The 27,811-nt window shown below is 39.0% G+C and overlaps 6 protein-coding genes and 1 pseudogene across 7 annotated transcripts; 2 read left to right on the top strand and 5 right to left on the bottom strand.

Moving 5' to 3' along the window:
• Window positions 1-148: 148 nt before the first annotated feature.
• On the bottom strand, window positions 149-2,615 carry LOC117624979 ((E,E)-alpha-farnesene synthase-like). The gene is made up of 7 exons (XM_034356529.1): window positions 2,451-2,615; window positions 2,073-2,346; window positions 1,610-1,985; window positions 1,240-1,458; window positions 1,008-1,149; window positions 655-906; window positions 149-557 (listed from the first exon to the last, which is right to left on the bottom strand). The coding sequence occupies exons 1-7, from the start codon at window positions 2,613-2,615 to the stop codon at window positions 258-260; spliced, it is 1,728 nt and encodes a 575-aa protein (XP_034212420.1). The 3' UTR covers window positions 149-257.
• A 1,665-nt stretch (window positions 2,616-4,280) lies between these two features.
• Window positions 4,281-6,769, top strand: LOC117625749 (calcium/calmodulin-regulated receptor-like kinase 1). The gene is made up of 7 exons (XM_034357292.1): window positions 4,281-4,741; window positions 4,814-4,967; window positions 5,082-5,208; window positions 5,522-5,607; window positions 5,689-5,760; window positions 5,930-6,133; window positions 6,273-6,769. Exons 1-7 carry the CDS (start codon window positions 4,386-4,388, stop codon window positions 6,561-6,563), a joined length of 1,290 nt encoding a protein of 429 aa, XP_034213183.1. The 5' UTR covers window positions 4,281-4,385; the 3' UTR covers window positions 6,564-6,769.
• A 644-nt stretch (window positions 6,770-7,413) lies between these two features.
• On the bottom strand, window positions 7,414-9,930 carry LOC117624652 (anthocyanidin reductase ((2S)-flavan-3-ol-forming)). The gene is made up of 6 exons (XM_034356031.1): window positions 9,501-9,930; window positions 8,859-9,025; window positions 8,563-8,763; window positions 8,298-8,457; window positions 7,923-8,139; window positions 7,414-7,722 (listed from the first exon to the last, which is right to left on the bottom strand). The coding sequence occupies exons 1-6, from the start codon at window positions 9,625-9,627 to the stop codon at window positions 7,578-7,580; spliced, it is 1,017 nt and encodes a 338-aa protein (XP_034211922.1). The 5' UTR covers window positions 9,628-9,930; the 3' UTR covers window positions 7,414-7,577.
• A 331-nt stretch (window positions 9,931-10,261) lies between these two features.
• Window positions 10,262-12,727, bottom strand: LOC117624257 (protein HEAT-STRESS-ASSOCIATED 32). Its single transcript, XM_034355409.1, has 5 exons — window positions 12,477-12,727; window positions 12,011-12,202; window positions 11,704-11,911; window positions 10,746-10,969; window positions 10,262-10,651 (listed from the first exon to the last, which is right to left on the bottom strand). The coding sequence occupies exons 1-5, from the start codon at window positions 12,597-12,599 to the stop codon at window positions 10,541-10,543; spliced, it is 858 nt and encodes a 285-aa protein (XP_034211300.1). The 5' UTR covers window positions 12,600-12,727; the 3' UTR covers window positions 10,262-10,540.
• Window positions 12,728-14,511: 1,784 nt separating this feature from the next.
• On the top strand, window positions 14,512-15,485 carry LOC117624259. Of its 2 annotated transcripts, none has more exons than XM_034355411.1 (3): window positions 14,512-14,770; window positions 14,846-15,045; window positions 15,126-15,485. In XM_034355411.1, exons 1-3 carry the CDS (start codon window positions 14,648-14,650, stop codon window positions 15,346-15,348), a joined length of 546 nt encoding a protein of 181 aa, XP_034211302.1. In that variant the 5' UTR covers window positions 14,512-14,647; the 3' UTR covers window positions 15,349-15,485. The 2 variants fall into 2 exon arrangements, with proteins under 2 accessions (XP_034211302.1, XP_034211301.1); XM_034355410.1 differs by having other exon boundaries at window positions 14,512-14,746; window positions 14,840-15,045; window positions 15,126-15,479.
• LOC117624260 (histone H2A.6-like) lies at window positions 15,473-16,219 on the bottom strand. The gene is made up of 2 exons (XM_034355412.1): window positions 15,962-16,219; window positions 15,473-15,861 (listed from the first exon to the last, which is right to left on the bottom strand). Exons 1-2 carry the CDS (start codon window positions 16,148-16,150, stop codon window positions 15,652-15,654), a joined length of 399 nt encoding a protein of 132 aa, XP_034211303.1. The 5' UTR covers window positions 16,151-16,219; the 3' UTR covers window positions 15,473-15,651.
• Window positions 16,220-23,290: 7,071 nt separating this feature from the next.
• LOC117624158 lies at window positions 23,291-24,568 on the bottom strand (annotated as a pseudogene).
• Window positions 24,569-27,811: the final 3,243 nt, after the last annotated feature.

Genomic DNA, 27,811 nt, shown 5'->3' with positions numbered 1-27,811 from the left:
CACAAAGGCACTACTAGTGTAGTGGTTTAGAGTATTTACTCCTTCAGGTAAAGTCCTGGGTTCGAGTCCTAGCATCCGTGTTGTGTGTATGAGAAAAACTCACATATACATATTTTATATATATATATATATATATATTACTTAATGTTGATCCAAAGATAAGTACATCGTCCAAAGTAAAATAAAAATGCTGGTAAATCATGTTTACCTTATTCTAGTTAAATACATAGAGAGCTTAATTATTAGTTCAATTGATCTCAAAGTAGTAAAGGCTGAACTAATAGAGACTGAATCAGGATGCGAGTCCCTTGCTCTTGATCACCAAACGCATCTCCATCTTGGTAAAGGCTGTGCGCCACTCGAGCAATATTTGTGGTAATGTTGATGAATGGTGACAGAGAAGGCACTTGTGGGGTTCTCAAGCATTTTGCATTTATTTTCTTCCATGCATTCTCTATCATGTCCTTGATGTTCTTCTTAGCTATATCTTCACAAACATTCACCTCTCTCATGTAACATAGGATTGCTGAGGGAGCATCCCCTCGCTTTTGTTCTGCCTGTTAACCAATCAATCAATTAATTAATTTGATTAGATTTGATTAGATTATATTTGACTTGTTTGATTAAGAAAACCTAACGGAGAAAGAAGATTACTGCAGAAGTTCCCAAATCATTGCTGAGCCGAACTATCAGAGATAAATTATACACAAGATCTTCATTCTTGTGCAGAAAATCAGCAATCTCTTGGATTCCCTGATGATGAGTTGTGGAGAAAAATGAATGGACCAAAAGCACTGAAACTGATGATGAAATGCATCCAATACTGAGGTACTCTTCCAGGGATGGTGTATAGGCCCTACTGTACCACTCTGCCTCCACTAATAATGCTTTACAAAAATCTGCCCACTAAAGAGTCAAAATAATAATTTCAAGCTCAACCATATATGAAGATATAAAATTTTTAAAAAAAAAGAAAGAAAAATGAACAGGCCTAGCTAGACCAGTACCACTTTCCTCAACTGAGGTAATACTTGATTCCAACAATTTTCCTCCTCAATTTCATGAGCAATTTCACAAGTAGTGTTGTAGAGCACTTGGAAGCAGATCTTCATACACTCTGGAAGCTCCTCAGTTTCCCCAACATCCCACCTGAGTTGAAGACATTGATGACAATTATCTAGACATTATGAAACTAACCCTTTTCCAATACTAATGTGTTTTATACCAAAACTAACTAACCGGTCAACGGCGTCGGTGAAGCACTTTAGCTCTTCCAATGAGCCATAAATGTCGTAAACGTCATCTATTATCAGAATCAGGTTGACGACTTTAGTAAGCCATATTCTAAAAGATGTGTAGTCAGGCTGGAAATTTAACCCCACAGCACACATGAAACACTCGACCAATCTATCTCTTGCAAAGTTCAAGTGCTGTGTGAGGCCCAGATTGTTCCACCACCTAAGTCACGCATCAGAAAACAAAAAGGCAACAACATTGTTAGCATTAATTTTTTTTTTTTTTTTTTTTTTATAAGACACCACGTTCCTTAAATTATATATTCTTTCGTTATCCAAAGAAGATATTGATTGGTTGGTTTGCTTTTACTTACTTGGATGCCTCCCTTAGATCTTTTTGCAGTTTTGCTTGAATCATGTTAAAGTTAAGTTTAGCCAATTCAAGTAAAATGGTGTTGACGTGATTGTCTTTCTCATAGGCGTCTATGTGCCCTTTAACATTGAACCACCGCACTCTTCTGTGTGATGAAAGCTCCAAAGCATGGACCACATGCTTGGCAAGGTTATTGTCCGGATTACAGATATTGGAATCTCCGAGAGCTACCTTAGATGAAGCTTTTATCTCATCTAAGATATCTTCACCTTCTAAAGCCAGGTTCGAGGTCTCAAAAAGTTCAAGCATTCCTTTGACATCCGAAAGATGGCTTTTCTTTAATGTACCCTCCTCATCCATGAAGCCACCAAATAAATCTGAAATAAGATAAAGTTATGGGAGTTTTTTACAAGTTCATGCAAATATATGACACTTAATTCTGCAACTAATTAATATATATTTACCTTGTGATACTTTGTAGCCCTGCTGCCTAAGGATCTTAAAGTACAAGGCAGTGGTATAGAGGTCATCTGTTATGCTTATGCAGGGGCTGTTATTTTCAACAGATGCTATTGTGTCTAGGGTTCCCTTGATTTCCTTTTCAAAGTGGTTCGTGAGGCCTAGTTTTGCGATGATGTCAACTAGCTCTAACTGAGCTATTGAATTTTCAGTTTCGACAAACATCGTATTCTTAACATCTTCTATGAGCTTCTCAGATTGCCTTTTATAATCATCTTCCTACACTCAGTTAAGATACGCAATATTAATTATCATTCATTAATGAATATTGAAAAAATAATAACTATAGCAAGAAGTTAATTTGGAGGAGAAGAAAAACTCACATGGTATTTGTTGTCAAGGGATTCAAGAAAACCATGTTTCCAAATATTTGGTTTGTAATTGGCAGATCGTCTTTCGTGTTGTTTCAAGTCGTAAGAGGCTTGGGATTGCATCTGGCATTCAAGAATTTGCTGCTCACTAGCTTGCAAGTGTGTTCTAAAATCCATGATGGAAACTTGGTGTATGGAAATCTTTCTTGGAGGGGTTTATATAGGCAAAGGCATGCACTGTTTATGATATTATATGACGTCATGTTTCATGGCCATATAGCCTAGCATCCAACGTGAAACAGGGCAACATTTAATACCAAACAAATCTGATTTTTTCGGTTCATGATATGAAATGTTTACGTGGTCCCATAAACAGATGAACCTTCATGTACGAGAGCGTGCTTGTGTTTCATGGTGTGATGTGTTGTTCAAATTGAGAGTCTCACCACTGACGGACTCATGAATTTTTTAACAGAGTGCAATTTTGAAAGGCTAAAAACTCTTTATAGATTGAATATCTAAGCTTTTTATCTAGATTGACCTTAGGTCCCTTTATGCATTTATATCATACATGAAAAATTGTTCTATGTAAAAATATTGACTAAGTATGAAAAATGGTTTTTCGGAATAATCATTTTCTCAAGATAATTTTTGGCGGTTTTTATTCCTTTCACTTCAAATAAGAAAACTTGATTTTATGGGATTTTATTATGAAGTATATATTGACTTAATGAGCCATCATTTTTTGCTTGAATAGTATTTTGCACTAAAATTGATTTTTCATATTTTAATATGAGGGGAATTTGATTTTTTAGTATTTTTATTTTGAATCCAAATGGGGGATACTTCCTTATTTACATTGTAAACTTAAGTAAATTGAGTAATATAAAAATAAATGAAAGTAAAAGGACAAAGACATTTACTTAAATGTTGAAGATGGAAATAAGGTAATCTGTACACCACCACTAGCTGAGTAAATGAGCAATTTGAAGTATCTACAATGATTTTTCAGACGATGAGAAGTGCATCTGTACTTCTTTACGCCTTAACATGTCCGGCCGCCAGTGCCTCTCACCACATGAAACAAGAAAATATCACCACTGACTTAGATGTTATTGGAACAGAGTACGTAACAATGACTCGTGCCAAACCTTATTAATTATGACAAGAAAATGAGGCGGGTCGCATAAACAAAACTCTCACGTCACCCAGACGAGAAAAACATTCATGGCACGGGATACCAGGTCAGAAAACCCATTTCATATTCCATTCCAATAAGATTGCGACATCTGTCCAATATGCACAGTAAATCTCTTCTGACGGTGCAAAGCAAAGTTCCCATATGCACAGGAGAGAGATGGCTTTGGGAAGATTGGGCAGGTGGCACAATATTATTGGATCGGGATATGAAATGGATTTTCTGACTTGGCAATTTCCATATATGCAAACTTTCAGAAATGTTGTTCAATTTCAAGCATGGAATTTAAAAATGAAGAGAACATCTTCAATCAACCTGATTTGATGAAATTAATTACAAGATCTCCGCTCATATGGTAGTCATCCAAAATAAAAACACTACCCAATATATGTTTTATTTTTCCATCTAATAAATTAGGTGTCGAACCATTTTTCTCGTTTTAGCTACGACATATATACTACGCACATATCTTATAATTTATCTCCATTGATTTTCTGTCAATTAAGTTCTCTTGTTTCACTTTTGATCACATGTCAATTACGTTATTAGCAAAGCTAATTACAAATTTACACCAAACTTACTCATTTTGATTTTCTACCCTTCTAGGGGGACAACATAAACGACACCCTCGTGGCTACCTCTTCTCTTTAAAAGAACGTCAAAAACCAGTGACACCGCCACCACGCCGTCATTTGGTGAGTTGGTTTTTGATTTATAAACCCAACAAAAAGAAGAAAGAAAAAAAAAAGATGATGAACTCAATCATATTGCATTTGGTGGTAGGCATTGTTGCAGGGTTCGCATTGGGATTGGTTCTAGGAATTGGAGTGGTCTGCTGCCTCAGAATCCGAAGAAGAAGGTGCACAAGGATACAATCACCGAGGTCCATTTCAGCGCAGAGAGAAAAAGCACCCAAATTACCAGTCAAAGGAGTGAGTAACAATGGCGTTGACTCCAGTAACACCAACACCACTGTCTCTGAGTTCTCCAACTTTGGCCAAGACTCGCCCAGAACTTCGGAGTGGACCAACATGCCCCTCTGGCTGGAGGGCCTCAGGAGAAAGAGCGTCGTCTCAGCTTGCGGCATACCCAAGTATTCTTTCAGGTCTGTATAAATATTTCTCTATGTCTATGACTATGTATGTGGAGAGAGTGATTTACTGGGTTATGTTGGCAGAGATGTACAGAAGGCGACTTATAATTTTACGACAGCTATTGGGCAAGGAGCGTTTGGGCTTGTTTACAAGGCCCAAATGAGCACTGGTGAGACTTTTGCTGTTAAAGTTCTTGCTGCTAATTCCACGCAAGGCCAAAACGAGTTTTTGGCTGAGGTAATTGGTTCATTGCATTTGCATACCATTCATTGATTGATATAGTTTGAGTACATGTACATGCCTTGGTCGAATTGTCTATCTATTTACGCACGTGCATAAATCTGTGTTCAGGTTCTTTTACTTGGAAGATTGCACCACAAGAGCCTTGTCAACTTGGTGGGATACATGGCAGACGTGGGGCAGCATATGCTGCTCTACAAGTACATGAGTAATGGCAGTCTGTTTTCTCATTTACATGGTAACAATTCTCGTGAATCACATCTTTTTTTTCTTTCTTCCGTAATGCAACAATTCACATTATTTTCTAATCGTTTAAAGCAATTCAATTATACCATTCAAGGTTCATTGAGTCAATGTATGACTGTTTCTGGTGTTCATGGTCATTCCCATGAAATTTCCTGTAACTTGAATTCATTCTAGCGATCGATAAGCCCGAGATCGCTGTGATAATCACTTGTTACCAAAGTTTATGTCAAGTTCATTTTGATGGATAATAAAAGGACAATTTGTATTTCTGTTGTGCACATATCTTAGATTGTTGGGACATGCAGGGGATAATCGCAAGCCATTGAGCTGGGATTTGAGAGTTGACATAGCTCTTGATATTGCAAGGGGATTGGAATACCTACACTATGGGGTATGCTTTCATTTTAGTTTCCAGGTCAATAGAACTGATTTGGAACTGCCTGCTTATTTAGCTCCATTCTCCTTATGGCAGGCTGTTCCTTCTGTTGTGCACCGCGACATCAAGTCTTCCAACATACTGTTGGACCGATCAATGAGAGCCAGGGTATGTGACCCTTTTTTTCTTTCTTTATTGTTAACAAATGTGGTATCAAAACACATGAAAGAACTAGTTGCAAAAGTTCAATACTAATTAGCCTTCAAAGAACTTGTTGCTAAACTGGAGGTTAATTACTCTTACCAAAAAATGTATGACTATTGTTTTTACCAAGCAGGTTGCTGATTTCGGGCTTTCAAGACAAGACAGGAGCAAACTTCGTTCATCTAATATCAGGGGAACATATGGATATGTTGATCCCGAGTACGTGTTGACAAAGACATATACCAAGAAATGCGATGTTTATAGTTTTGGAGTGCTGCTGCTTGAAATTATTACAGGCAGGAACCCGCAGCAGGGCCTTATGGAATATGTGGAACTTGTAAGAACCGTCTCTTGTTCATTTGGCTACTTGGCCTTCACCTTCACCAAAGTTTCATTGTCCTTCATTTCAATTAATAATAATAATAATAATAATTCTGTAACATTCACATTCGATGAGTTTTCATGCTGATGGGTAGGTGACAATCGACACGGAGGATAAACTGGGGTGGCAAGAGATTGTGGATTCTCGTCTTGATGGAAGATTCAATGTAGAACAACTCGCTAATGTTGCTGATCTTGCTTACAAATGTGTGAGTGGTCTGTCGAAAAACCGGCCTTCCATGAGGGACATTGTACAGAGCTTATCATGGATTTTGATGATGAAACATAACACGGAGAACTGCAAGCAGACCTCAAATGATGCAGCTGAAGAAACCTACATTGAAATAGATCTGCTGGACAATCAGGATCCTTTAATTGAACGCTGAAGAGAGACAAGCAGACATCAAACTTATAAGCTGAAGCCTTGCAATTGTATATTCAACTTTGTTCATTTTATGATTTCAATTGCTTTTACGGAAACAAGCCAAACCTCTAGATTGAAGGATTTAAATGTAGGGCCTCGTGTCATGTAGAATCTTTTGCTTTCATTAAAGTTCATCTACAATAAAGACTTTGGGGACCTCACTTTTAATCCACTTGGACAGGACAAACTGATTTTCTGTATCAGCACTTCCATATTTTTCTTGTAGGGTGCTTTTTTTTATTCCTTGCCATTGCCAACCACCATTTACCAGCCCACTTTAGTGTTTTCTAAATCATGGTGAACATGTATTTTGTATTTTCTAAATGGCACCATCACAATTGGACCATCGCTGTTATTTTCACTGCCATGGTTGGTCGGAGAAAAAAAAAGTTGTTCGAGTAATTTTCTTAAAGGGTACAATGATGATTAAAATTTTGTCTTAAGAGCACCAGGAACCCCACCTGATCAACAACTTTTCTTCCATAATGCAGGAAGACACAGAAAACAGATGCTTACCAATAATATTAAACAAAAATGGAAAGCAAACAACAAATGGTTTTAATTTTAATGGGAACATGAAATTTTGCAGTAAATATGCGGTTTGAGTTAATCACTGTACTTAGACGATTACCGTCATGTAGAAACGACATACTACCTGCTGGAATATGAACTTGGCCTTACAGAAGAGATAAAGAAGTTGTGCTTTTCTTGTGGTTGAACAAAAAGCAAGAAAGCATTTTATCAGAAGGTAGCAACATGTCGCTGTGACTTTGTTCTGTTGTATTTTATTACCAGGAAATGACAACTTATCATGCTTCAGAAACTGCACTCAAGATACACCATTGCCAAACTCAACAAATTATGATTGAATTTTATAAGAGTACATACGGCCACGCCAGAACATAGCCAGATAAACGCCAATCACACATATGTGATCCATGTAACAGGATCATAATTAAACTACCAAGACTTAGTTCTAGTTCTGCAGCAGTCCCTTAGCCTTGAAGTAGTCCACAGCTTGGTCATATATTTGTTCAATGTTGTACTTAAAGTCGAACCCCTCCTTGATAAGCTTCTCCGAAGAGAGGATCAACTTGGCCTTTGAGGGAAAATCTCCAAACCTGCAATTGCAAATGAGAGTCAAAATAACCATCTGAAATGGTGCAATAACTATTGAAGTTCACTTCAAGGTTCCCCAAAGATGAGACATGAATTGTTTTAAAGGGCATGTCCTTTGAATGTTACCTCCTGACTATTCAATATTGTTTTAAAGCAGTAATATAGATATCTAGATGTTGGAATACTTGGAGTAGGGGCTTACTCAGTGGGGACTTTGTACTCAGGGTATCTTTCGTTGAGGAACTTTGCAAGCTCAGGAACACTGGTATTGACAGCGCAGCATATATACCGACCAGAAGCAGATTCTTTCTCAGCCAAAAATATATGAGCCCGGCAGACATCCTCCACATGTGTAATGGAGATTGAACCTGATAGTAGTTGCATCCCTTTCAAGGCATGATTTATGAGGAAGTCATTTCCTGTAAAACATTAAAAGGAACCATCAGAACACCACCCATCTATCTGAGGTACCGTGCAAGTAGTGTTTTTTTCTTTTTTCTTTTTTTTCATTCTAGCTACAAGGCCTCAAGTCAAAGGAATATGGACGTGTAGCTTATTCTGGCCTCTGGTTTCACACCTGTAATTAAAGACATGGCTAGGCCGATACTGCTGGGGACATCTGGAGTGAGAGAAGAACCAGCCATAAGAGAAGGGATGACTGTGATGAGATCAATGTTGTTTTCTTCGGCGAATTTCCAAGCTGTCTTCTCGGCTAGTGTCTTGGAGGCAGGATAGCCCTGAAAATTTGAGACAAAGCTTTTGTTCAATCACCCAAGTGTAATGAGTTCAGTATAGGCCTACTGTCTTATTAAAGCTTAGACTAAAATGATTGGGCAATTTACCCAAGTAGGTGGCTTTGCGGTACTCAAGAACTCGACATCACTCCAATCGTTCTCGTCTGTAACCAAACCTGTTCCATTAAGTGTGTTGATCGACACTGCAGCTGCTGATGATGTCAAAACAACGCGTTTAACTGTTTTGGCTTTCACGCATGCTTTCAGAACGTTTAGCACCCCTTGAACTGCTGGTTTGATCATGTCGTTCTGTTTTTTGGAAATGGAAAAAGTAGCATTGACCTTAATATGCAACAGCTACATTGAATTTCAAATTTAATTAAGCGAATCCAACAAATCTGTACCTCAGGGTCCTCAGAGGCAAAGTTGACAGGTGTGGCAACATGGAAAACAAGGTCACAACCTGCTATGGGGGCATCAAAGCTCCCTTCATCAGTTAGATCTGCTGGTAAAATTTCTAGTTCACCCAAATCTTGTAGTGCTGTGAGGTGAGAGATCTTCTTCTGATTGTCTGCACCCAAATGCACAAAATGAATGAAATTCATGCCAGCATATTAAAATCTTAATCTGGCAACTAAATCAGTCTCCTTAATGTATTCCAACGGTATGTTCATATGACTAACTAAATCATTTTGTACACTTTCAGCTTCTTTGGTTGATCACTAACACTTCTACATAATGGTGTGAACTATAACACCTTGGCATCAATCATTTTAGTGTCATCAAAGATACCCCATTTTCATGTTTCAGCTAATGTCATCACAAACGGTTATATAGAAACATCATTAGCAGAAGAAATGAAACTGGGCCCACAGCATTATATATGTTTCCCATTTTGATGTTTTTACATATGGTTTCAGGGCATAACTTGAACTTGATCCCAAAAAAAAAAAATTAATAATAATAATAACAGAACTTGCAAGCAACAGACAAACTGCAGTAAAAGTTGACACTGAAAAGAAAAGGGGAAGAAGAGGAAGCCTAACCAGGGTCTCTGACAGTGGTTTTGACGGCATAGCCCTTCTCTAGCAACAGCTTCACCAGCAAAGATGCCACGAACCCTGTACCTCCGATCACACAGGCTGTCTTCTTTGAGATGGGTTGGGTGGCCATGGCTCTTTCAGTTGCTAAGTTTCGGAGTTCACTGGTGGTTAGGACTAGGAGGAATTATGAGACTGGTATTTCTGTCAACGGATGTTTACTTCTTAAATAGACTAGACGCTGCTCATCTCCATCTATTCTAATTGAATCCGGAGGAAGAAGGTGAGCACGTGATGATCTATGCACCACCAACTCAAAACACAATTTCTTTTCTTTCTTTTTGAAGTTTAATAGGAAGAAATATCTTATTAGTTCTAATTTTTTATTATATTAAAACCCTTTTGACTTTTGAAAAAAAAATTCATTTCCACCTACTATAAGCTGTTGGGCGACTCGTCTAGATTGAATTAGATATTCAGGTGTTAGCTGGGCAGCGGCCACCCGCACGCGTGACGTCGTAGCCACGAGAAGAATTACAGATATCACATTCTTTTCTTTTATTCTTTTTTTTTTTGGGGTCTGAAACCGACCTCACTTGTTCATCCGTCATTATTTTATTTTTTATTTTTAGTTAAGATTGATACTATAATATAATGCTTTATATTTGTTGTCTATATACAACATCCTACGTATATGATCTTCTTCCTTGCGGCTTTGGCCACTGAACTTTATGCACCATACATTTACAAAAATAAAATACATAAAAGAATACAATTGCTGGTGGAAATATCAAAAATACTGTATTGTAATACAAATACATCAATGAATTTCAACTTGGTGTGAGGAGACGAAAGTCATGAGTTTCATGAGTGGAGATCAGTTGCAACAATGATTCTCAAAATCTTAAAAAGTAATGTCTGGAACAAAGGTTATATTGAAGAAAGTTACATCAACAGCACAAATTCACAAGACAACAAGACCAGATCCAACAAGGGACACATACACATACTACCATAACTTTCTCCCCCTTTTTATTACAAAAAGTTCAGAACAGAAAATACGAGGAACCCAGCACAGATGTATGGTTCTTACCTAAGCTTCGTCCCCGGAGGCACTCCAGATCCATCACTTGGGAGTGATCCACAAACAGATTCATCTGAAAATTCAGGCAAACAAGAAGGATATAATGACATGCAACACATTTTACCAATAAAAGAAATTATGTAAAAGTTTATGAAAGAGAATTATACCCTTGGACCATACTGTTTGATGAACCACTCTGATGTTCTTGGATTTGATGCTTCAAACATGGTCTTCTCAACACCAAGACGCCCAATGATCTTTGCAATTATGTCTGCCCGCATTGAATCAGCTTGTTTACAGACATCATCAGCATCAATCATTATCATGTCAGCCCCTGCTTCTAAGCATCTCTCGGCCCTTCTAATCAGCAGATCAACATCTTCAACAAATTCTGTGCAAACAGAGACAATGGTCATGCTATAAGTCATAACCAACAACCATAGAGATGATTCTACTACCTCTCCTTTCTGATCATATGTTCAGAGAAAATGTTAACATCACAGTCAAAAAACAATATCAGGAAGATGAATGGAAGAATGAACAATCATCACTCTGAAAACATGACTGCAGCAAACTTCAGACAAGCCAAATAATATCATCAAACACAAACTTGTGGGCAGAGGGTAATCATAGATATAGGATCCAAAACGGTTCTTCCTTTTACAATTTGAAAAGTTTATGTAGTAGTGTTTGAATCCAAATAGTTTCTATATAGACTATAGTGCCCTATTCAGTAATATTAGTAATGGTCAACTCGTTTTCTTGGTATTATGCTGCCTGGACATCAAAGTGAAAACAGATACTAACATTACATACACCAGACAAATTTGATTATTTGGGGTTTCATCCATTTCCTCATAGATTCTACATTTCTTCACATAAGTTAAAGTCCCCTTTTTCTTTTCTCCTTTTACCTTCGACAGTTGTACCATGCTAGTTCTTTGCAGAAAAAGAGTGACCCTTTCCATAAAAACGGGACAAAAGAAAGAGGAGTGGCAATTTTCTCATTCAGTTTCTTCCCAACAACAAAATCTAAAAGTTCCATTCACAACTCTTCAGACAATATCTAGTTATGAAGGTAAGCATATCAATCAAAATTTGTTTCAGGAAAGAGTGCACCCATACCAGATGATCGTGGCCTCGGGACAACGTAGGCTCCAAATGCTCTATCCCCTATGGGAATGTCAGACTTGTTAATCTGGACTGCAAACTGAGGTTTCGCTTTCAGGCCACCGCTCTTAATTAAGCGCACAAATCTCAGAAGAGTTTCTTCAGGAATTCCAAGAGATCCCACATTCAACTCGATTGTGTCAAACCCCAAGCTCTTACATTCCTAAAGAAATCATAACAGGACATACTGATTTAAAGCCCCCAATAACACCACCCACAAATTTACAACACTGAAATAGTGGAATTCTTAAAAGCTTCTCACCTCCACATACTCTTTGAAAGCTGAGGGACCTTTGCGAAGCAAATTTTCAGCCCAGTCACCAGTGCTGACATAGATATCATGTTTGTGAGCAACATCAGTCACTTCCTTAATAAACGATTTGGGCATCAAGCTATGGGAACCTCCAGCAAACTTCAACCCATCAACGAACTGCCCCACGGACTCAAAAATATCCTGCCAAGAAATAACATTTCCAAATTACAACAGAGATGTTGATAACCCACATCATCTTCCACAATTACACATTGATCTTGCACCCAAAACCCCCATATCATCGTCAAATCTTGAAAGAAAGAGGAATCTTTGACATTTCACAGCATGCAATGAGATCGGAGCATGAAAAAAAAATTGTAATTTACATAAAGATTTGTCAAACATTTAGAAGTAAAATGTGCAGCACTTTGATTTAAGTAAATAAAAAGAAAGAACAAAATGATTTTGGGAATACCTGAAGGACGTTTTGGCTTAAGAGGGTGTAATGGGGACCTCTCATTTCGGTGACGCCATAGCTTCGAGGCTTTTCGGGACGGTCTTCGTTCTCGTCGAAGCACTTCCATCTGTACGCCGCCATCGTCTCCTCTAGAACGCGAGTTCACAGAATCACAGAGAGAAAATTGGAAAAAGGAAGGGAAAGACAAGTCCTCTCTGGGTGTTCCCTTAGCTTTCTCTAGAACTTTCATTTTGGGAACAGTTGATCAAGGAAACCAGTTCATTCCAGAATAGTTTGTAATCATACAGGAGGCAACTGAAATAAACTGCCACGTGTCAAGCTGTTGCATTTCCTCTTAGGTCCTTGTCTTTTCTATTTTAGTTTTGAGTTAATGACTGAAATGGTCCTTCAATTATTACTCATGTATCATTTTGGTCCACCAACTAAAGTTTTCACTTGAATCATCCTTCAACTTTTTATTTTGCATCAAGATGGTCCTATCGTCAAAATCTGTCAATTTTATTGTTAAATTAAGGGGTAAAACCGTCCATGTACAATTATTTTGATTATTTGTTAATTTTTTTGTATTTATTTGATTTTAAAAATTTTAATTAATTTAAACAATAGAGAAAAAAATTATTACTTTTTAAGTCCATATCAGCCCCAAAAAAAAGATAATTTTTATATTTATGTGATTTTATTTTTTTTAATTAATTTGAACAATAGAGAATTTTTTATATTAATCATTAGGTCAATCTCACGAAAAAAAAAGGTCATGTGGTTGGTGAGATTCAATTTTTTAAAATTTAAATTTTATAATAGTTTCCTTTAATTGTTAATTATATATTACTATTTTAATTCATAGAGACATTTTTACCCCTCAATTTTACAATAAAATTGACAGACTTTAATGGTAGGACTGTTTTGATACCAAATAAAAAGTTGAAGGACGGTTCAAATCGAAATTTTAGTTGGTGAACCAAAATAATACTGGAGCAATAGTTGGAAGACCATTTCAGTTATTAACCCTTTAGTTTTTCCTTTTCCTAAAACCGCCAAGTCTTTCAACGGTTTCACTTAAGTATTGGTTTTCCAAGATTGCAGTCTATAGCTCTGGACGACACATTTCTTTTCATTATATAAGCGATATTGAGAGAGAGACCCAAAACACAGAACTTCACATACAAGAGATATTGAAAAAGAAACTCAAACACAAAACCTCACATACAAAAATAACCTTGACCATCACATTTTTAGTTAGAACTCAATATAGCAGTCTACATGTTCTACTTACATATTGAGATACTTGAGCTCTTTAAGACTTGTCCAAAAATAAAAACGAGAGCTCTTTTGGCAACCAGTTGATCGAGGAAACCAGTTCTTTCTAGAATAGTCTGGAATCATACAGGAGGCAACTGAAATAAACTGCCACGTGTCAAGCTATTGCATTTTCTCTTAGGTCCTTGTCTATTTTATTTTAGTTTTTCCTTTTCCTAAAGCTGCCAAGTCTTCCAACGGTTTGACTTAAGTATCAGTTTACCAAGACTGCAGTCTATAGCTCTTTGACGACACATTTCTTTTCATTATATAAGCGATATTGAGAGGGGAGATCCAGAACATAGAACTTCACATACAAGCGATATTAAAAGGTGGGACTCAAACTCAAAACCTCACATACAAAAATAACCATGACCATCACATTTTTAGTTAGAACATAGAACTCAATATTGAGATACTTGAGCTCTTTAAGACTAGTCCAAAAATAAAACGATAGCTCTTTAGGCAAAGGGACTGGTTGAATTGAAGGAATAATTTGAAGTATTGGTGATTCTTTTGAGTTGTCATACACGCAAGGATCAAAGTTAACCATTCCTAATCTCATTCCCATTCCCACATGCAGGTGATTGATACTCTGCTTTCCTTGCTCCCCATGAAAAGAATCCATGTTCAAAAAGAAACGAATAACAAGTTAAAAGAAGAATAAAGAAAAATGTGAAGACAAAAGAAGCTTTTACCCAAGCATCACAGCTAATTTCCCTCCTAATATGGCAGATAGACAAATAAAATATGCATGCCTCCCCCTCCTTTATAACCTATTCCCCCTTCCTCTGCTAAATAAACCCAGCAGAGGCAGCATCTGCATATAAATCTCACACCCATCCCCTCCTCCTTCAATCAATCCTACAAACATGGTGAAAAACATCACCCCTCTGGTCTGCCTCTCAGTCTTGCTTCTGGACATCGTGGCCGGGATACTTGGCATCCAAGCTGAAATTGCTCAAAACAAGGTACTTTACCAAATACATACGATCGTTGTAATTGAAGAAAGGAAATTTAAGTTAATTCATTGAGTATATTGAAATTACTTGGGATGAAAACAGGTGAAGCACTTGAAGGTGTGGATCTTTGAATGTAGAGACCCAAGCTACCAAGCCTTCAAACTGGGGTTGGCTGCTGCTGTGCTTCTAGCAGTTGCCCATATAATTGGCAACTTGCTTGGTGGGTGCATTTGCATCTGGTCCAGGGAAGATTATACCAAAGCCACAGCAAATAGGCAATTATCTGCTGCTTCCCTCATTTTGTCATGGTACTTATCAACCCTAATTCAAATACCATAAACATGATTAGCCCAAGCCCAAATATAATCAACGCATGTTTGTTTTGCAGGATCACATTGGCTGTGGGATTCTCACTGCTGATGGCAGGGGCTTTTTCTAACTCAAAATCAAGAAAATCATGCGGATTATCACACCATCGCATTCTGTCCATCGGAGGCATCTTATGCTTCTTCCATGGATTGTTCATGATAGCATATTACGTCTCAGCCAAGGCCACCATCACAGAACAAAACAGATCCCAACAAAAACAAAACCCTTCTGGTGCAGTTTAATTCACTAAAGTTTCCAAATTTCCCAATTGGGAATTCAAGAGTGTTTAATTGCAACTCACAGCATTTTTGTTTGCGCCATTATTTTATCCGTTCGCAACTGTAATTTGAAAATTCCGAGTGGAAATTTGATATAATAGTTGGATAAGAAAATAAATAAACGATTGGAACACAATTTGTTTCTTTAAGTAGATCGAATATAAAATTCATAACAACAATCCAACAGATCAGCTAACCTCCCTAAATCACTCTATTTTCCATCTTACTTTTTTACAAAAGGGAATTGAGAGAAGCTCGGTTACTCTTCTAGTCGTCAGAGGGGCCAGATTTTCCCGTGCCAGTTTTCTTAGGCAAGAGCATGTTGTGGATGTTGGGCATAACGCCGCCGTTAGCGATGGTGACGGAACCGAGCAGCTTGCTCAGCTCCTCGTCGTTCCTGACGGCCAACTGGATGTGCCTCGGCACAATCCTCGTCTTCTTGTTATCCCGAGCAGCGTTCCCAGCCAATTCCAACACCTACAATTATTAAAATTTCACAAAATTAATTTATATTCACAACAACAAAATTAAAGAGAAAATATCAAAAATTAAATAAAATTAGGGTTGAGATACTGACCTCAGCAGCGAGATATTCGAGGACGGCGGCGAGGTAGACCGGTGCGCCAGCACCGACTCGCTCGGCGTACTTGCCGGCTTTCAAGAACCGGGCGATACGGCCGACCGGGAATTGCAGACCGGCCTTGCTGCTACGAGATGTAGCCTTCTTGGCGGCACCAGAGCCAATTGATTTTCCTCTTCCGGCCATGGAATCTTAAAGTAGTACACGTGTGAGGAGAAATCTACGTCTAGCGGTGTGTTTGAAGTTAAAACAGAGGAGGGTGAAGTGGATTAGGGGTTTCTTAGTTTATATAGGGGAGCCTAGCCGCTTGGGAAGAAAGAGAGCCAATCAGAGATAGTCACGCGGATCGACATCTGTAGCCGGTCGTTTTAAAAAATTTGGACGGTTAGATGATGATGTTTAGAACGGGGGGTTTTCGTGTGCTTCTGCGTTCGTGTGAAGCGGGAAATACAAATTTTGACGAAGCGCTCCCCGAAGTATTTCTTTTGGCTACGAGGAATCAAATTTGGATTTACCACGTTTAAAATCGTAAATTTTTGGATAAAAAATGTATTTGAATTTTGATGCAAGTTCTTACGAATTAGCGGGATTTCATAAAATAAAATTAAAAACTAAAGTCAAATTATTATCGATAATATCCCGGTATTTGTTTGCAGCTAAATTAATCTTGCTTTATAAAATTTTGTCAAGTGGCTAGCTTGTATTCCTTTTTTCTTTTTGTTTGGTGAAAATGGGAAATTAAATCAATTCAAATTCCAAAATAAATAATTATAAAATTTACACAGTGCAAAAAATCACTATCAGGTTGTAGGGTGAAAGGCTTGAAGTAAAATGTCGAAATTTCATAGAAATAATATTAAGGCTTTTTATCACAAAATGTCCCTGACGTTTGCGAAACTATCAGATTGCATTTTTATAGTTTTTTTGTATCACTCATAGTTCCTAATGTTAATATAGGTGCACTTAAATAGTCTCTGTCAAAAAAACTGTTAAATCTATGGATATAATCATCAAATCAAACCAAAATTATTATATATTTTTTTTATAATTTCCTTTGTCAAATACAACTTTGCATCGCATCCGCATCGTACTGATTTTCCCTCCTTGAGATGCTCCACGTTGGCCTTTTTTCTTGTTGATTAAATCCTGACCGATAATAAACAAAATCTCCTCTATATATCCCTAAGTTTTGGCTTTCAGTTGAGCGTGCTTTTCTAATTGAAAACCCATTCTTCCGGGCAAAATTACTGTAGTATTCCAAAGCATCATCATCAGTTTTAAAAATTTGACCAACATAAGGAGTGAAGAGCAGCTGCAGCCGGAAGTTCAAAAAGATGAGAGAGAGAGAACAGAAAAGAAAGAGGGGAGAGAGAAGACTTATATATATATAAAATAATTTTAAATTGATTTGACAATTATATCCATGAATTTAACAATTTTTTTGACAAAGGAACTATTTAAGAGCACCTATATTAATGTTAAGGACCATGAGTGATACAAAAAACCTTTAAGAACGAGTGATACAATTTTTTTGACAGAGGGACTATTTCGCAAAGACGTTTTGTGATAAAAAGCCTAATATTAATTTACACAACACGCCAAGCTAGTATTGGTAAGATCATTATCATCCCACATCCATATATCAGATCAGCAACAGCAAGCTCACATTGCTGGTACTGGTACAGAACAGAACACACATAACTTTCAAGTTTCAAGAAGCAACGAACGAGCTAAAATACCTTGGGCAGAAGAAACTTTCATTACAAAGAAACTTATGCCTACCAGCTACCACCTTAGGAAGGAGATCATATAAACTACCCAAATCAAATCACAACTATTCTTGCTAACTGCAGATTACTTAGAGATCATACGACAAACTAACCAAATCAAATCACAACTATTCTTGCTAACTGCAGCTTACTTGAAGATCATACAACAAACTACCCAACCAAATCACAACCATGCTTTGCTAGCCTATACAGACTTAGGCTTTGAGTCTTCTTATTTGCTCTTTCTCTTCTACACCAAGATTACAGTGACTAAAAACACGAAGACAGTTGCAGCTATGCATAACTGAGATAATGTAACTAAGAATTCATGGACACTCAGCAAGATTACTGCAACATTATATAACCCTGCTTATTATTATCAAAGGCATCACCACCAATAACACAACACAAGTGACGAAAACAAAACTGACAAACATTGCCACATAAATAACTTTAAATCAACATCATAGAGAAGGACAACAATAGGCAGTACTATCCATGCACGGAAAGATCTAATAGACAGACACACTAAGCAACTAAATGCTACAAAGTTCTTAATTAACAATTACTAAAACTTTTAAACATTTAATCCAATGTTCTAATGCTTAGATGACTTTAACGCCTCCAGAATCACCTTAGCCAGATCTCTTATCAACTCATTCCTTTTCACAAAAAGGTCCAATTCAGCAACATGCAGCTTCTTCCACTTCTCCTTCAGCTCAGCTCGCTTGGAACTCCAAGCCCTGCTTTACCCCAGGAAAGAAAGAATGCTTTTCTTTTGATTTCAAAAGGTTGATTGATAATTACAATTGTACAACAATATATATAAGGAGATTGACTCCTTGATTTATGCCACAATTGGCGCCACAATTGGAGGGGAGACAAAGGAGACAAACTAAAGTGATAAAGAACAAGTCAACACTCCCCCTCAAGTTGGTGCATGGATGTTGCACATGCCCAACTTGTCTAGAAACCTGGAGAACTTGTCACTCGAAATCGCCTTAGTGAGAATATCTGCTACTTGATCGTCCGTTCCTATGGGAGGAACCTCAATTACTTTGCTATCTAGCTTCTCCTTAATAAAGAACCTGTCAACCTCTACATGCTTGGTCCTATCATGTTGCACCGGATTATGAGCAATATCACGAGCAGCTTTATTATCACAAAATAACTTCATCGGCTGACCACATTTGACCCCCACATCTTGTAATAGAAACTTAAGCCACAAGAGTTCACAAATACCGAGTGCCATGCCTCTAAATTCGGCTTCTGCGCTTGACCTTGATACAACATTCTGCTTCTTACTTCTCCATGTTACTAGATTTCCCCCAACAAAGGTAAAATACCCGGATGTCGAGCGCCTATCATCCGTTGATCCGGCCCAGTCAGCATCCGTATAGCACTCAATTCTGAAATGCCCATTTCTTCGAAATAAAATTCCTTTACCAGGGCTTCCTTTCAAGTAACTCAATATTCTCATAACTGCACTCATGTGTTGTTCTCCCGGATTGTGCATATATTGACTAATTACACTTAAGGCATGAGCAAGATCCGGCCTAGTGTGAGCCAAGTACATCAATCTTCCCACTAACCTTTGATATCTCCCTTTATCAATCGATCCTTGGTTCTGATCAATACCCAACTTCATTCCTTCGGCCAACGGAGTAGACACTGGCTTGCACGCTGTCATGCCAGTTTCTTTCAACAAGTCAAGAACATACTTCCTTTGTGATAGAAATATCCCAGACTTGCACCTTGACACCTCAATCCCAAGAAAATATTTCAAAGAACCAAGATCTTTCATTTCGAATTCTGTGGACAAATAATTTTTCAAGGCTGCTTGCTCAACAGGATCATTACCAGTAACCACCATATCATCCACATATACGATGAGAGCTGTAACCTTTTCATTCCTGCGTTTCAGGAATAACGTGTGATCCCAATTACTTTGCATATACCCGAATGCTCTCATGGATTTGGTAAATCTACCAAACCAGGCTCTTGGAGACTGCTTCAATCCATACAATGATTTCTTGAGCCTACATACCTTTTGTTTCCGTATGTCCGGATCACTCAGCCCTGGTGGAAGGTCCATGTAAATCTCCTCAGTTAGATCTCCATGGAGGAATGCATTTTTCACATCGAACTGTTGCAAAGGCCAATCTAGATTTGCTGCTAAGGAAAGTAGAACACGAACTGTATTAATCTTTGCCACTGGTGCGAAGGTATCAGTGTAGTCGATGCCATATTTCTGTGTATACCCCTTTGCCACCAATCTTGCCTTAAAGCGATCTACCGTTCCATCTGCTTTGTATTTGACCGTATAAACCCATTTGCATCCCACGGACTTCTTTCCGGCTGGCAAGTCTGTTATTTCCCAGGTAGCATTCTTCTTCAACGATCTTAATTCTTCGTTCATTGCATCTTTCCAGCGGGAATCTGCTAAGGCCTCCTGCACACTGTTAGGAATAGATACAGTAGATAATTGATATACAAATGACTTATTTGATTCTGACAGGTGACAGGTAGACACATAATTGTTTAGTGGGTATCTCACTCTTGAATCGGAATTTGGCTCACTCAAGGGATACTTGTGTTTACACTTAGGATCTGCCTCGTAAGTGGGTTTGGGAATACCTCGATTAATACGCTCTGGAAGGCGACGGAGTGGAGTTGCATCCGGTGTAGAAGACGATTGGTTATGAGAATTAAGATAAGATGAGTTTATACTTGGATCTGATATAACATCGGAAGGAAAATCACGTGGCAATTGCTGTAGTTGCTGTTCGGTTCCATTGCAAATAGTGGGCTGCAGCTCATCATCAAGCCCAAACCCCGTGGGACCTATGGGATGTTCTTCCTCCTCCTGCAATGTTTGCTGCTCCTCAGGGACCTGCTCAGTAGACTGATGACCAAAGCACACGGGTTGCTGCCCGTCGCCAGATGTCGTGAGTTGATCACCATGACACGTGGACTGCTGCCCTTCCCTAGGTGCTGTGTACTCCAGACGTGATGACTGCAATGGTTGCTCTTCATGCAGCTCATTTCTAGCCACATGAGAGTAATCAAAGGTCAAAACTTCAGTATTATCTCGGGTCAGAACTTCACTACTTCTGTACTCCCCCTGAAGTGAGGATGTGGGGGATCCAAAAAACATTTCATTCTCATGGAAAATCACATCCTGAGTAATAAACATCTTTTTACTCGAAGGATGATAACAACGATATCCTTTCTGGGTAGTAGCATAACCCAAAAAAACACAACGAATGGCTCGAGGCTCAAGTTTATTATGCCGTTGATGGGGATGGAGGTGAACAAAAGCAACACACCCCAAGGTCCGTGGGGGAAGATTGGGAGTCGGTGGACTGCTAGTCTGAGATGTGAGCGCCTGAAATGGTGTATGGAAGTTGATAGTACGAGAAGGAAGACGATTAATAAGATAAGCTGCGGACGTTAGCGCCTCTCCCCAATAATGTAGAGGCAGATGTGCCTCAATGAGCGAAGCACGAACCATTTCTAACAGGTGTCTATTTTTGCGTTCAGCAACCCCATTCTGTTGAGGAGTATATGGGCACGTGGTCTGATGAACAATACCATGCAGTTCTAGGAAGGAACGAAGTTCCATATTAACATATTCACCACCATTGTCACTTCTAAGAACCTGGATATTCCGATTGTATTGCACAGCAACCATTTTATGGAACCTTTGAAAGGCCGAACTAACTTCGCTTTTCGATTTTAACAAAATAACCCAAGTCATTCTGGTGCAATCGTCAATAAAAGTAACAAACCAGTGAGCACCACCGAGAGTAGGTATTTTTGACGGTCCCCATACATCAGAATGCACGATCATAAAAGGAATGATACTTTTATTGGAACTGGGATGAAATGAGGTTCGATGGCTCTTAGCCATTTCACAAACATCACACTTGAATTGAGAAACATCAGTCTTGACAAACAAACTAGGAAATAACTTATGTAGATAGCTAAAGGAAGCATGCCCAAGGCGCCTATGCCACATCCAGATGTCCGACACTTTATTAGTATCCCCATGAGAATCATCAACAAAAAGAGCTTGAGTCAGCAAGCTAGAACTACTGGTGGTCAATTCCAAGTAATAAAGTTTTCCTCTTCTAATACCATAACCAATCGTCTTCCGCGTCCGGATGTCCTTAAAAACACAAAAATAGGGCCAAAAAATAACCAAACATTGTAAGGCAAGGGTTATTTGAGCAACAGACAACAAATTATAATTTAAAGAGGGAACCACAAGAACAGTGTCAAGTTTCATGGTTTTAGAAAGGGAAACAGTGCCTTCCCCAATAACCGGGACGACATTACCGTTAGCAACATTGACCTCGGTTTGTGTTGATGTTTTTAGTGATGGAACCTGTCTAGAATCGCAAGTCATATGTTCAGTAGCTCCGGAATCAATTATCCATGTATTATTCATAACAGAAGTAGAGGTACTTAGTGCCTTACCATCACTACCTGCCGCAGCAATCATGGCAGATGCCTTGTCTGCGATTTGGTCCGAATCATTCTTGGTTTCTGCAACAGAGGCTCGAGACTTGTTGCACCGAGGATCACGGGTCCTATCCCAATTCTCGGGATATCCAATCAGCTCAAAACAGCGACTCTTGGAGTGTCCTGGCATGCCACAGTGTGGGCACTTACCTTGAGGACGATCTCGGCTTGGCTGGCTAGTCCGAGTTTGTCCTGGCCGGTTTTGTGACCCTTCTCGGTTAGGCCCATAAGGTGATCCACGGGCCTTTGCTGCCATGGCAGCGGGTTCACTCTTGTCAACCTCCGTCTTCATTGCTTCCTTCCGATCGGCTTCACGACGAACATATGCATAAGAAGCCTGAAGGCCAAGTGGGGGATCCTTCCGTAGCACTTCTCCACGCACCTGATCAAACCCATCATCGAGACCACCAAGAAACACATAGACTCGTTGTCTCTCAGTGGATTTTTGAAACACCTTGATGTCATTTTCACACTCCATGGATACTTTATTAAAGTGATCCAATTCTTGGAAAATCTCAGTTAGTTCCCCAAAATAGGTAGCCAAAGGTCGGCCATTCTGACGAAGACGTGATGCCTTCTGATTCAACGAATAAATTCTAGCCTCGTCATTCTCATCGAAGGATGCTGTCTTAAGGGAGTCCCAAATCTCCTTCGATGTAGACAGCCTAATGTACCGTTTCATAATCTCAGGCTTCATTGAAGACAAAAGCCAACTCTTAATTTTTTGATCTTCAGAGAACCAATCATCATATTTAGGATCATCTTCATTATGTGCCTTGATAGACCCACGAAGATATCCCATCTTCTTCCTTCCAGCAATATGGATTTGAATGAGAGGAGCCCATAAATCATAGTTCTTTTCATCCAAAACCATACCAATATTAAAGCTTGAATTCTCTGACTGCACCATAATTGGAGCGGCCGCTGGAACAATCTGAGAACCAGCTCCCCTTTCTTCAGCCATCTCTCTTGCTGTCGGTATAGCCTAAAACCTGCAGCGTTGATGGGATTCTGGAACAATACGGACAGACTAACAAAACAGGGGCAGCAACAACTTCACAATTGCTCGCTGCAATTGATCAAGAACACGGCAGAAAAAAAAAATAATAAGAGAATGCTAGCTCTGATACCAAAAAGAAAGAATGCTTTTCTTTTGATTTCAAAAGGTTGATTATAATTACAATTGTACAACAATATATATATAAGGAGATTGACTCCTTGATTTATGCCACAATTGGCGCCACAATTGGAGGGGAGACAAAGGAGACAAACTAAAGTGATAAAGAACAAGTCAACAAATTCCACCTTCTCACACTCTTTTGGGGGCTCCGGTGAACTCAAAAGCTCAGCTTTAAGTGAAGCCAAAGTCTTGTTGTTACCCTTCTGATTTGTCCTAGCCTTCCCATTAGACTTGGACTGTTCAGACAACCCACTGACCCCAAGGGACCCTTCGCCGCTGCCCCATACCTTTTTCGACAAGTCGAACACCTTTTACTCATGAGGCTTAACAGGATTATACTTCTTCCCTTTGGCCACATTCATCTCATACTTCTTCTTATCTTGGGTCTTGTTCACATCGGCCTTCAACGATTTCTTGATAAAATCATGAAACGCACCCATATCAGAATATGGGTCCGCCCCTTTCTTCGTAGAGTAATCAATCATGCCTTTCAAGATCGTAATCTCATCGTCATCGCTCCAAATCCTCTAGAATAGCTTCTTCAAGTCGTCTCTACCCGCCTTCTTCATTTCCTCTCCGGCATGGTCTGGCTCCTGATCCGAGTCTAGGATCTTCTTTTTGGGCCTCTTGGAATCCTTGGGGTCGCTCTTGCCTGGCCGCTTCGACCCAGCTCTTGCCGCCGGTGTAGTAGTAGCCGAGGCCATCGATCTGGGCTTCTTGGTCTTGGGCGTCTCTTCCATTGGCTTCGAAGATATCGGCTTTACCACCATATCCTTATCCAATTACGAATCGGATTCGAACTTGAACTCTGAGCCAGAGGATGAAGACTGCGGCTTTGAATTGACAGTAGCCGAGTCCGGTTTCTTCGGTGGTGGTTTATTTTCAGCAACAGGAGTAGGTGTTGCCTTTGGAGGCTCAGGTTCGTCGGACTCGGATTCGGATTCTTCCTCTTCTTCTCCGTCTACTTCTTCTTCAGACTAGACTACCTCTTCTTCTGAAGAAGAAGCAGCCGGAGGCTCATCCAGAGGAGATGGGCGCTTGGGTGCCATTGAAGAGACGACACAGCAGGGTTTTGGGAAATTAAGGTTTCTAACTAGGAATTGGGTTTGTGTGTGCGAAGGAAGGAGTAAAGCTTCGACAGTTGGGCTTGGAATCTTGGATGTCGTCGTATTATAGGGGAAAGGTTAAAGACTTTGGAAAGTAGCAAAACATATCAGGACCGTTGGATTTTAAATTTGTTACTCCCTTGTATTTAAGTCAAGAATGAAGCTAAAAAAATCTCTCTTAAAAAAAAAAAAAAAACAAATTTATTAGAAATACCTCAAAAGCTAGTCCATAATTCTTCTGATCAGGGTAAACTTATTATCTCAGTCAAATTATATACTAGTTTATTGGCGCGTGATGGTGCGTACGCAAAAATGCGTGCCAATTATCGAAGATTTTGATGTAATATGCTGAGAGGGACGAACTCACTTCTTATGTGGCATATATTATTATGCAATAGATATCGAATATTTTGACGTAATATGCGGAGAGGGACCAAATCACCTCTTATGTGGCATGTATTGTTAAGCAATAGATTAATACATGATCCAACTCATGTTTAGACGGTGGAGAATTCAAATTTGGAATTGGGTGCAACGAGACGCTTTAATGGTGTGTTTACCAATCAAGAATTGAAATTCAAATTAGGAATTAAATTCCAATTATGGAGAATTCTTGTATTTGCTTCACATCAAGAAATTAAAAAATAGTTGGGGTTAACCAAAAAATTTGGTCAAAGCTTGAGTGTCAAAATCATGTAACTAATACGATAGAACTTTAGTACCATTATGTTGGTACCTAAACTTACAAAGCTAGTATTTAAATATAAAAGTTATGCATTATTTAGTATTTAATGTCAAAGCCCTCTATTTTCAATATACACAACTTAATTATCAATGATTTATTGTAGATGTAGGTTATGCCAAGTTGGTCAAGATAATAATGACATAGATTAGGAGAAATTGAATTGAGGAGGAGTTTGATTAAGGAGAATTAGATTCAAGATTCCTATTGAAGTTGTTTATTAAACCATATGGATTTAGGAGAGTTTGATTCCGAATTTCTATTGAAGTTGTTTACTAAACTATATGGAATTTGGGTAATAATTGTTCTAATTACTAAAATGTCATCGTTGTTGGGTTAAAGTAGATGACAAATTTGAAATTTTAAAAATTTGGAGCTAGGCAAGAGCAAATCGCCTTAGGCGTTGCGTTGTTTAGTTGTTTGCATGCTTAGCGTGCTCATCGACAGCGAGGCATAAGAAGGCATGCGCTCTGCAGTGTGAGGCGGAGCTGCGGGGAAGAAGATGACTTGTTGAACCCTTTGTTTTTTTTTTTTTTGGGTAAGACGATGTGGTTTTGTGAGATGATGTGGTTTTAGTTAGAGAGAGGAGGAAGTGGGGGTAGAGATGGCAAAAATCCCTGTAGGGGCAAGTCCCCGACCCTAACGGGATGAGATTAAGGGCTAAATGGGTATTTGGTACAGGGATCCCCGAACTTGAAAAATGCCCGACGAGTATGGGGAGGAGATGGTATTGGTGTCCCCATCCCCGAACCCGACCTGAAAATATATATGTTTATATTTAAATAAATAAATATATAATTATAATATTTATGTTTAACCCTAAGTTAACTTCCCTCTCCTAATTCTTCCTAATTTTCTATGGATTTTCATATTGATGTGATTTTGAATAGTTGAGTTGAACTTTATAGTTAATTTGGATGTATTGAATGATAATGTAATATGAAACTTAATGTTAAAATGTATGATAAATATTTTTTTATGAAAAAAATCTGGGATTCGGGGCAGGTATGGGGGATAGTCCCCCGACGGGGACAGGGACGGGGATTCCCCGAAACCTAATAAACGGGGATGGGTTTGGGGACGGGGGTGGGGATGGAGAGCGGGGATGGGGATGGTATTGTCATTGACAGGACCCGACCCAATTTCCACTTTGGAATTCGAGCCAAGTCTTGTGCGTGTCCGACACCTGGCAAATGTCGGGCACAAATGACATTTTTACCCTTCTTACTTCAATTTTTCTTTAAATTTTCCTTAGACTTCTGCCGAAAATTCGGCAGAGTCTCCCCTGTATTTTGACCAACCCCAAAACTTTTCACCTGTCAAACAATCTCAGAAACCCTACCAACAGCCAGACTAAGTCAACAAACAGATTCCAACCTCAGTTCCTTATGTTCAACATGATATCAGAGCATTTTCTAGGGTTTTCAAGGTTGCAAGGATTCTGCAAAACTTTACCTTGGCGCGGAAACTATGATTGGCCCGGTGGTGGATCCCGCGTCCTTCAACGGCCTGGGGGCGAAAAACAGGTTGAAAATGTGAGTGGACCAAAGCAACAATAATGTTCTTCAAAACAATTCTCATAAACATAATATCCCCCATGGTAAAATAAATTTAGCTAAATAAAACTGAATACTTACTTATTATATCACGCGTAGTCAATTCAAGGCATTCTATATCAGTCATAGTCAAACTTGAAAGTTTCATACAAACCACTGAATTCAAAGCTTTCATAAAAGTACTGAAATCCAACGCGTATAAAAACTCTGTACTCAAATCTTTCATAACTGAACAAATATAAAGGGATCTATATCTGAAAAATCAGAAAAACTGATTTATAATAGCTGAAAATCAACATTTAATAAAGAAACTCAGAATCCTTTGAAAATACCACCAGTATGTACCCCTGTCATTTCCGTCAATTCCCTGGCAGGTCTCGGGCGTCACACAGACTTACCCGAGCCGCAAACTGGCGAAATCAGGGGACTATGATCAGCCTGTCCCGCCGGCAGATTCCTCGATGACACCAAGTCAACTCGAGTCGCTCTGGCAGGATGCAGGGGACCGTAGTCAGCCTGATCCGCAATCCTGGCAGGTCTCGGGGACATAAAGTCAGCCGAGCCGCAATCCTGGCAGGTCTCGGGACACCAAGTCTGCCGAGCCGCAAATCCTGGCACTCACGGTCCGAGCGTCCCCGAAACTCGTGAGGCAAGTCAAGTGCACTGACTGAACTATAATCAGACTGGATGTCCGTAGACATCGGTCCGACTCTGGGTAATCACCATAAAGAAAAACGGGTACGAGGTGGTTTTAAAATAATGTCCTTTTAAAAAGAAATATCTGAATAATAACTGTAAAACTCAAGTCGTGCTGCGGTCTTAACTGATTCAAAACTCAAACTCTGTTTCTGTAACTGGTAAATAAGCAGCACCGACTTATAGAACTAATATTGTACTGATCATGTTCAAAATCGTAATAAAACTTACTCAAAGACTGACTGAAGAAACTTACTCAAATAAACTCATT

The sequence above is a fragment of the Prunus dulcis genome, chromosome 4, assembly GCF_902201215.1.
Source record: "Prunus dulcis chromosome 4, ALMONDv2, whole genome shotgun sequence".
Taxonomy (NCBI): domain Eukaryota; kingdom Viridiplantae; phylum Streptophyta; class Magnoliopsida; order Rosales; family Rosaceae; genus Prunus; species Prunus dulcis.
Note: the sequence above shows the minus strand (reverse complement) of the source record. Positions and strands in the feature narration are given on the sequence as shown.

What these genes read in the sequence shown, in the direction of transcription:
- LOC117624260 (XM_034355412.1), bottom strand. Translation starts at nt 16,150, where the DNA reads ATGGCCGGAAGAGGAAAATCAATTGGCTCTGGTGCCGCCAAGAAGGCT. An exon ending in TCGAATATCTCGCTGCTGAG is followed by an intron (nt 15,862 to 15,961) that starts GTCAGTATCTCA and finishes TAATAATTGTAG; the next exon opens with GTGTTGGAATTGGCTGGGAA.
- LOC117624652 (XM_034356031.1), bottom strand. Translation starts at nt 9,627, where the DNA reads ATGGCCACCCAACCCATCTCAAAGAAGACAGCCTGTGTGATCGGAGGT. An exon ending in TTGCCTCTGAGGACCCTGAG is followed by an intron (nt 8,764 to 8,858) that starts GTACAGATTTGT and finishes TCCAAAAAACAG; the next exon opens with AACGACATGATCAAACCAGC. An exon ending in CCGCAAAGCCACCTACTTGG is followed by an intron (nt 8,458 to 8,562) that starts GTAAATTGCCCA and finishes TCAAATTTTCAG; the next exon opens with GGCTATCCTGCCTCCAAGAC.
- LOC117624257 (XM_034355409.1), bottom strand. Translation starts at nt 12,599, where the DNA reads ATGGCGGCGTACAGATGGAAGTGCTTCGACGAGAACGAAGACCGTCCC. An exon ending in CTTTCAAAGAGTATGTGGAG is followed by an intron (nt 11,912 to 12,010) that starts GTGAGAAGCTTT and finishes TGATTTCTTTAG; the next exon opens with GAATGTAAGAGCTTGGGGTT. An exon ending in TCAAACAGTATGGTCCAAGG is followed by an intron (nt 10,652 to 10,745) that starts GTATAATTCTCT and finishes CTGAATTTTCAG; the next exon opens with ATGAATCTGTTTGTGGATCA.
- LOC117625749 (XM_034357292.1), top strand. Translation starts at nt 4,386, where the DNA reads ATGATGAACTCAATCATATTGCATTTGGTGGTAGGCATTGTTGCAGGG. An exon ending in ATACCCAAGTATTCTTTCAG is followed by an intron (nt 4,742 to 4,813) that starts GTCTGTATAAAT and finishes TTATGTTGGCAG; the next exon opens with AGATGTACAGAAGGCGACTT. An exon ending in TCTGTTTTCTCATTTACATG is followed by an intron (nt 5,209 to 5,521) that starts GTAACAATTCTC and finishes TGGGACATGCAG; the next exon opens with GGGATAATCGCAAGCCATTG.
- LOC117624259 (XM_034355411.1), top strand. Translation starts at nt 14,648, where the DNA reads ATGGTGAAAAACATCACCCCTCTGGTCTGCCTCTCAGTCTTGCTTCTG. An exon ending in TTTACCAAATACATACGATC is followed by an intron (nt 14,771 to 14,845) that starts GTTGTAATTGAA and finishes AAACAGGTGAAG; the next exon opens with CACTTGAAGGTGTGGATCTT. An exon ending in GCTTCCCTCATTTTGTCATG is followed by an intron (nt 15,046 to 15,125) that starts GTACTTATCAAC and finishes TTTGTTTTGCAG; the next exon opens with GATCACATTGGCTGTGGGAT.
- LOC117624979 (XM_034356529.1), bottom strand. Translation starts at nt 2,615, where the DNA reads ATGGATTTTAGAACACACTTGCAAGCTAGTGAGCAGCAAATTCTTGAA. An exon ending in CCCTTGACAACAAATACCAT is followed by an intron (nt 2,347 to 2,450) that starts GTGAGTTTTTCT and finishes AACTGAGTGTAG; the next exon opens with GAAGATGATTATAAAAGGCA. An exon ending in GGGCTACAAAGTATCACAAG is followed by an intron (nt 1,986 to 2,072) that starts GTAAATATATAT and finishes ATCTTATTTCAG; the next exon opens with ATTTATTTGGTGGCTTCATG.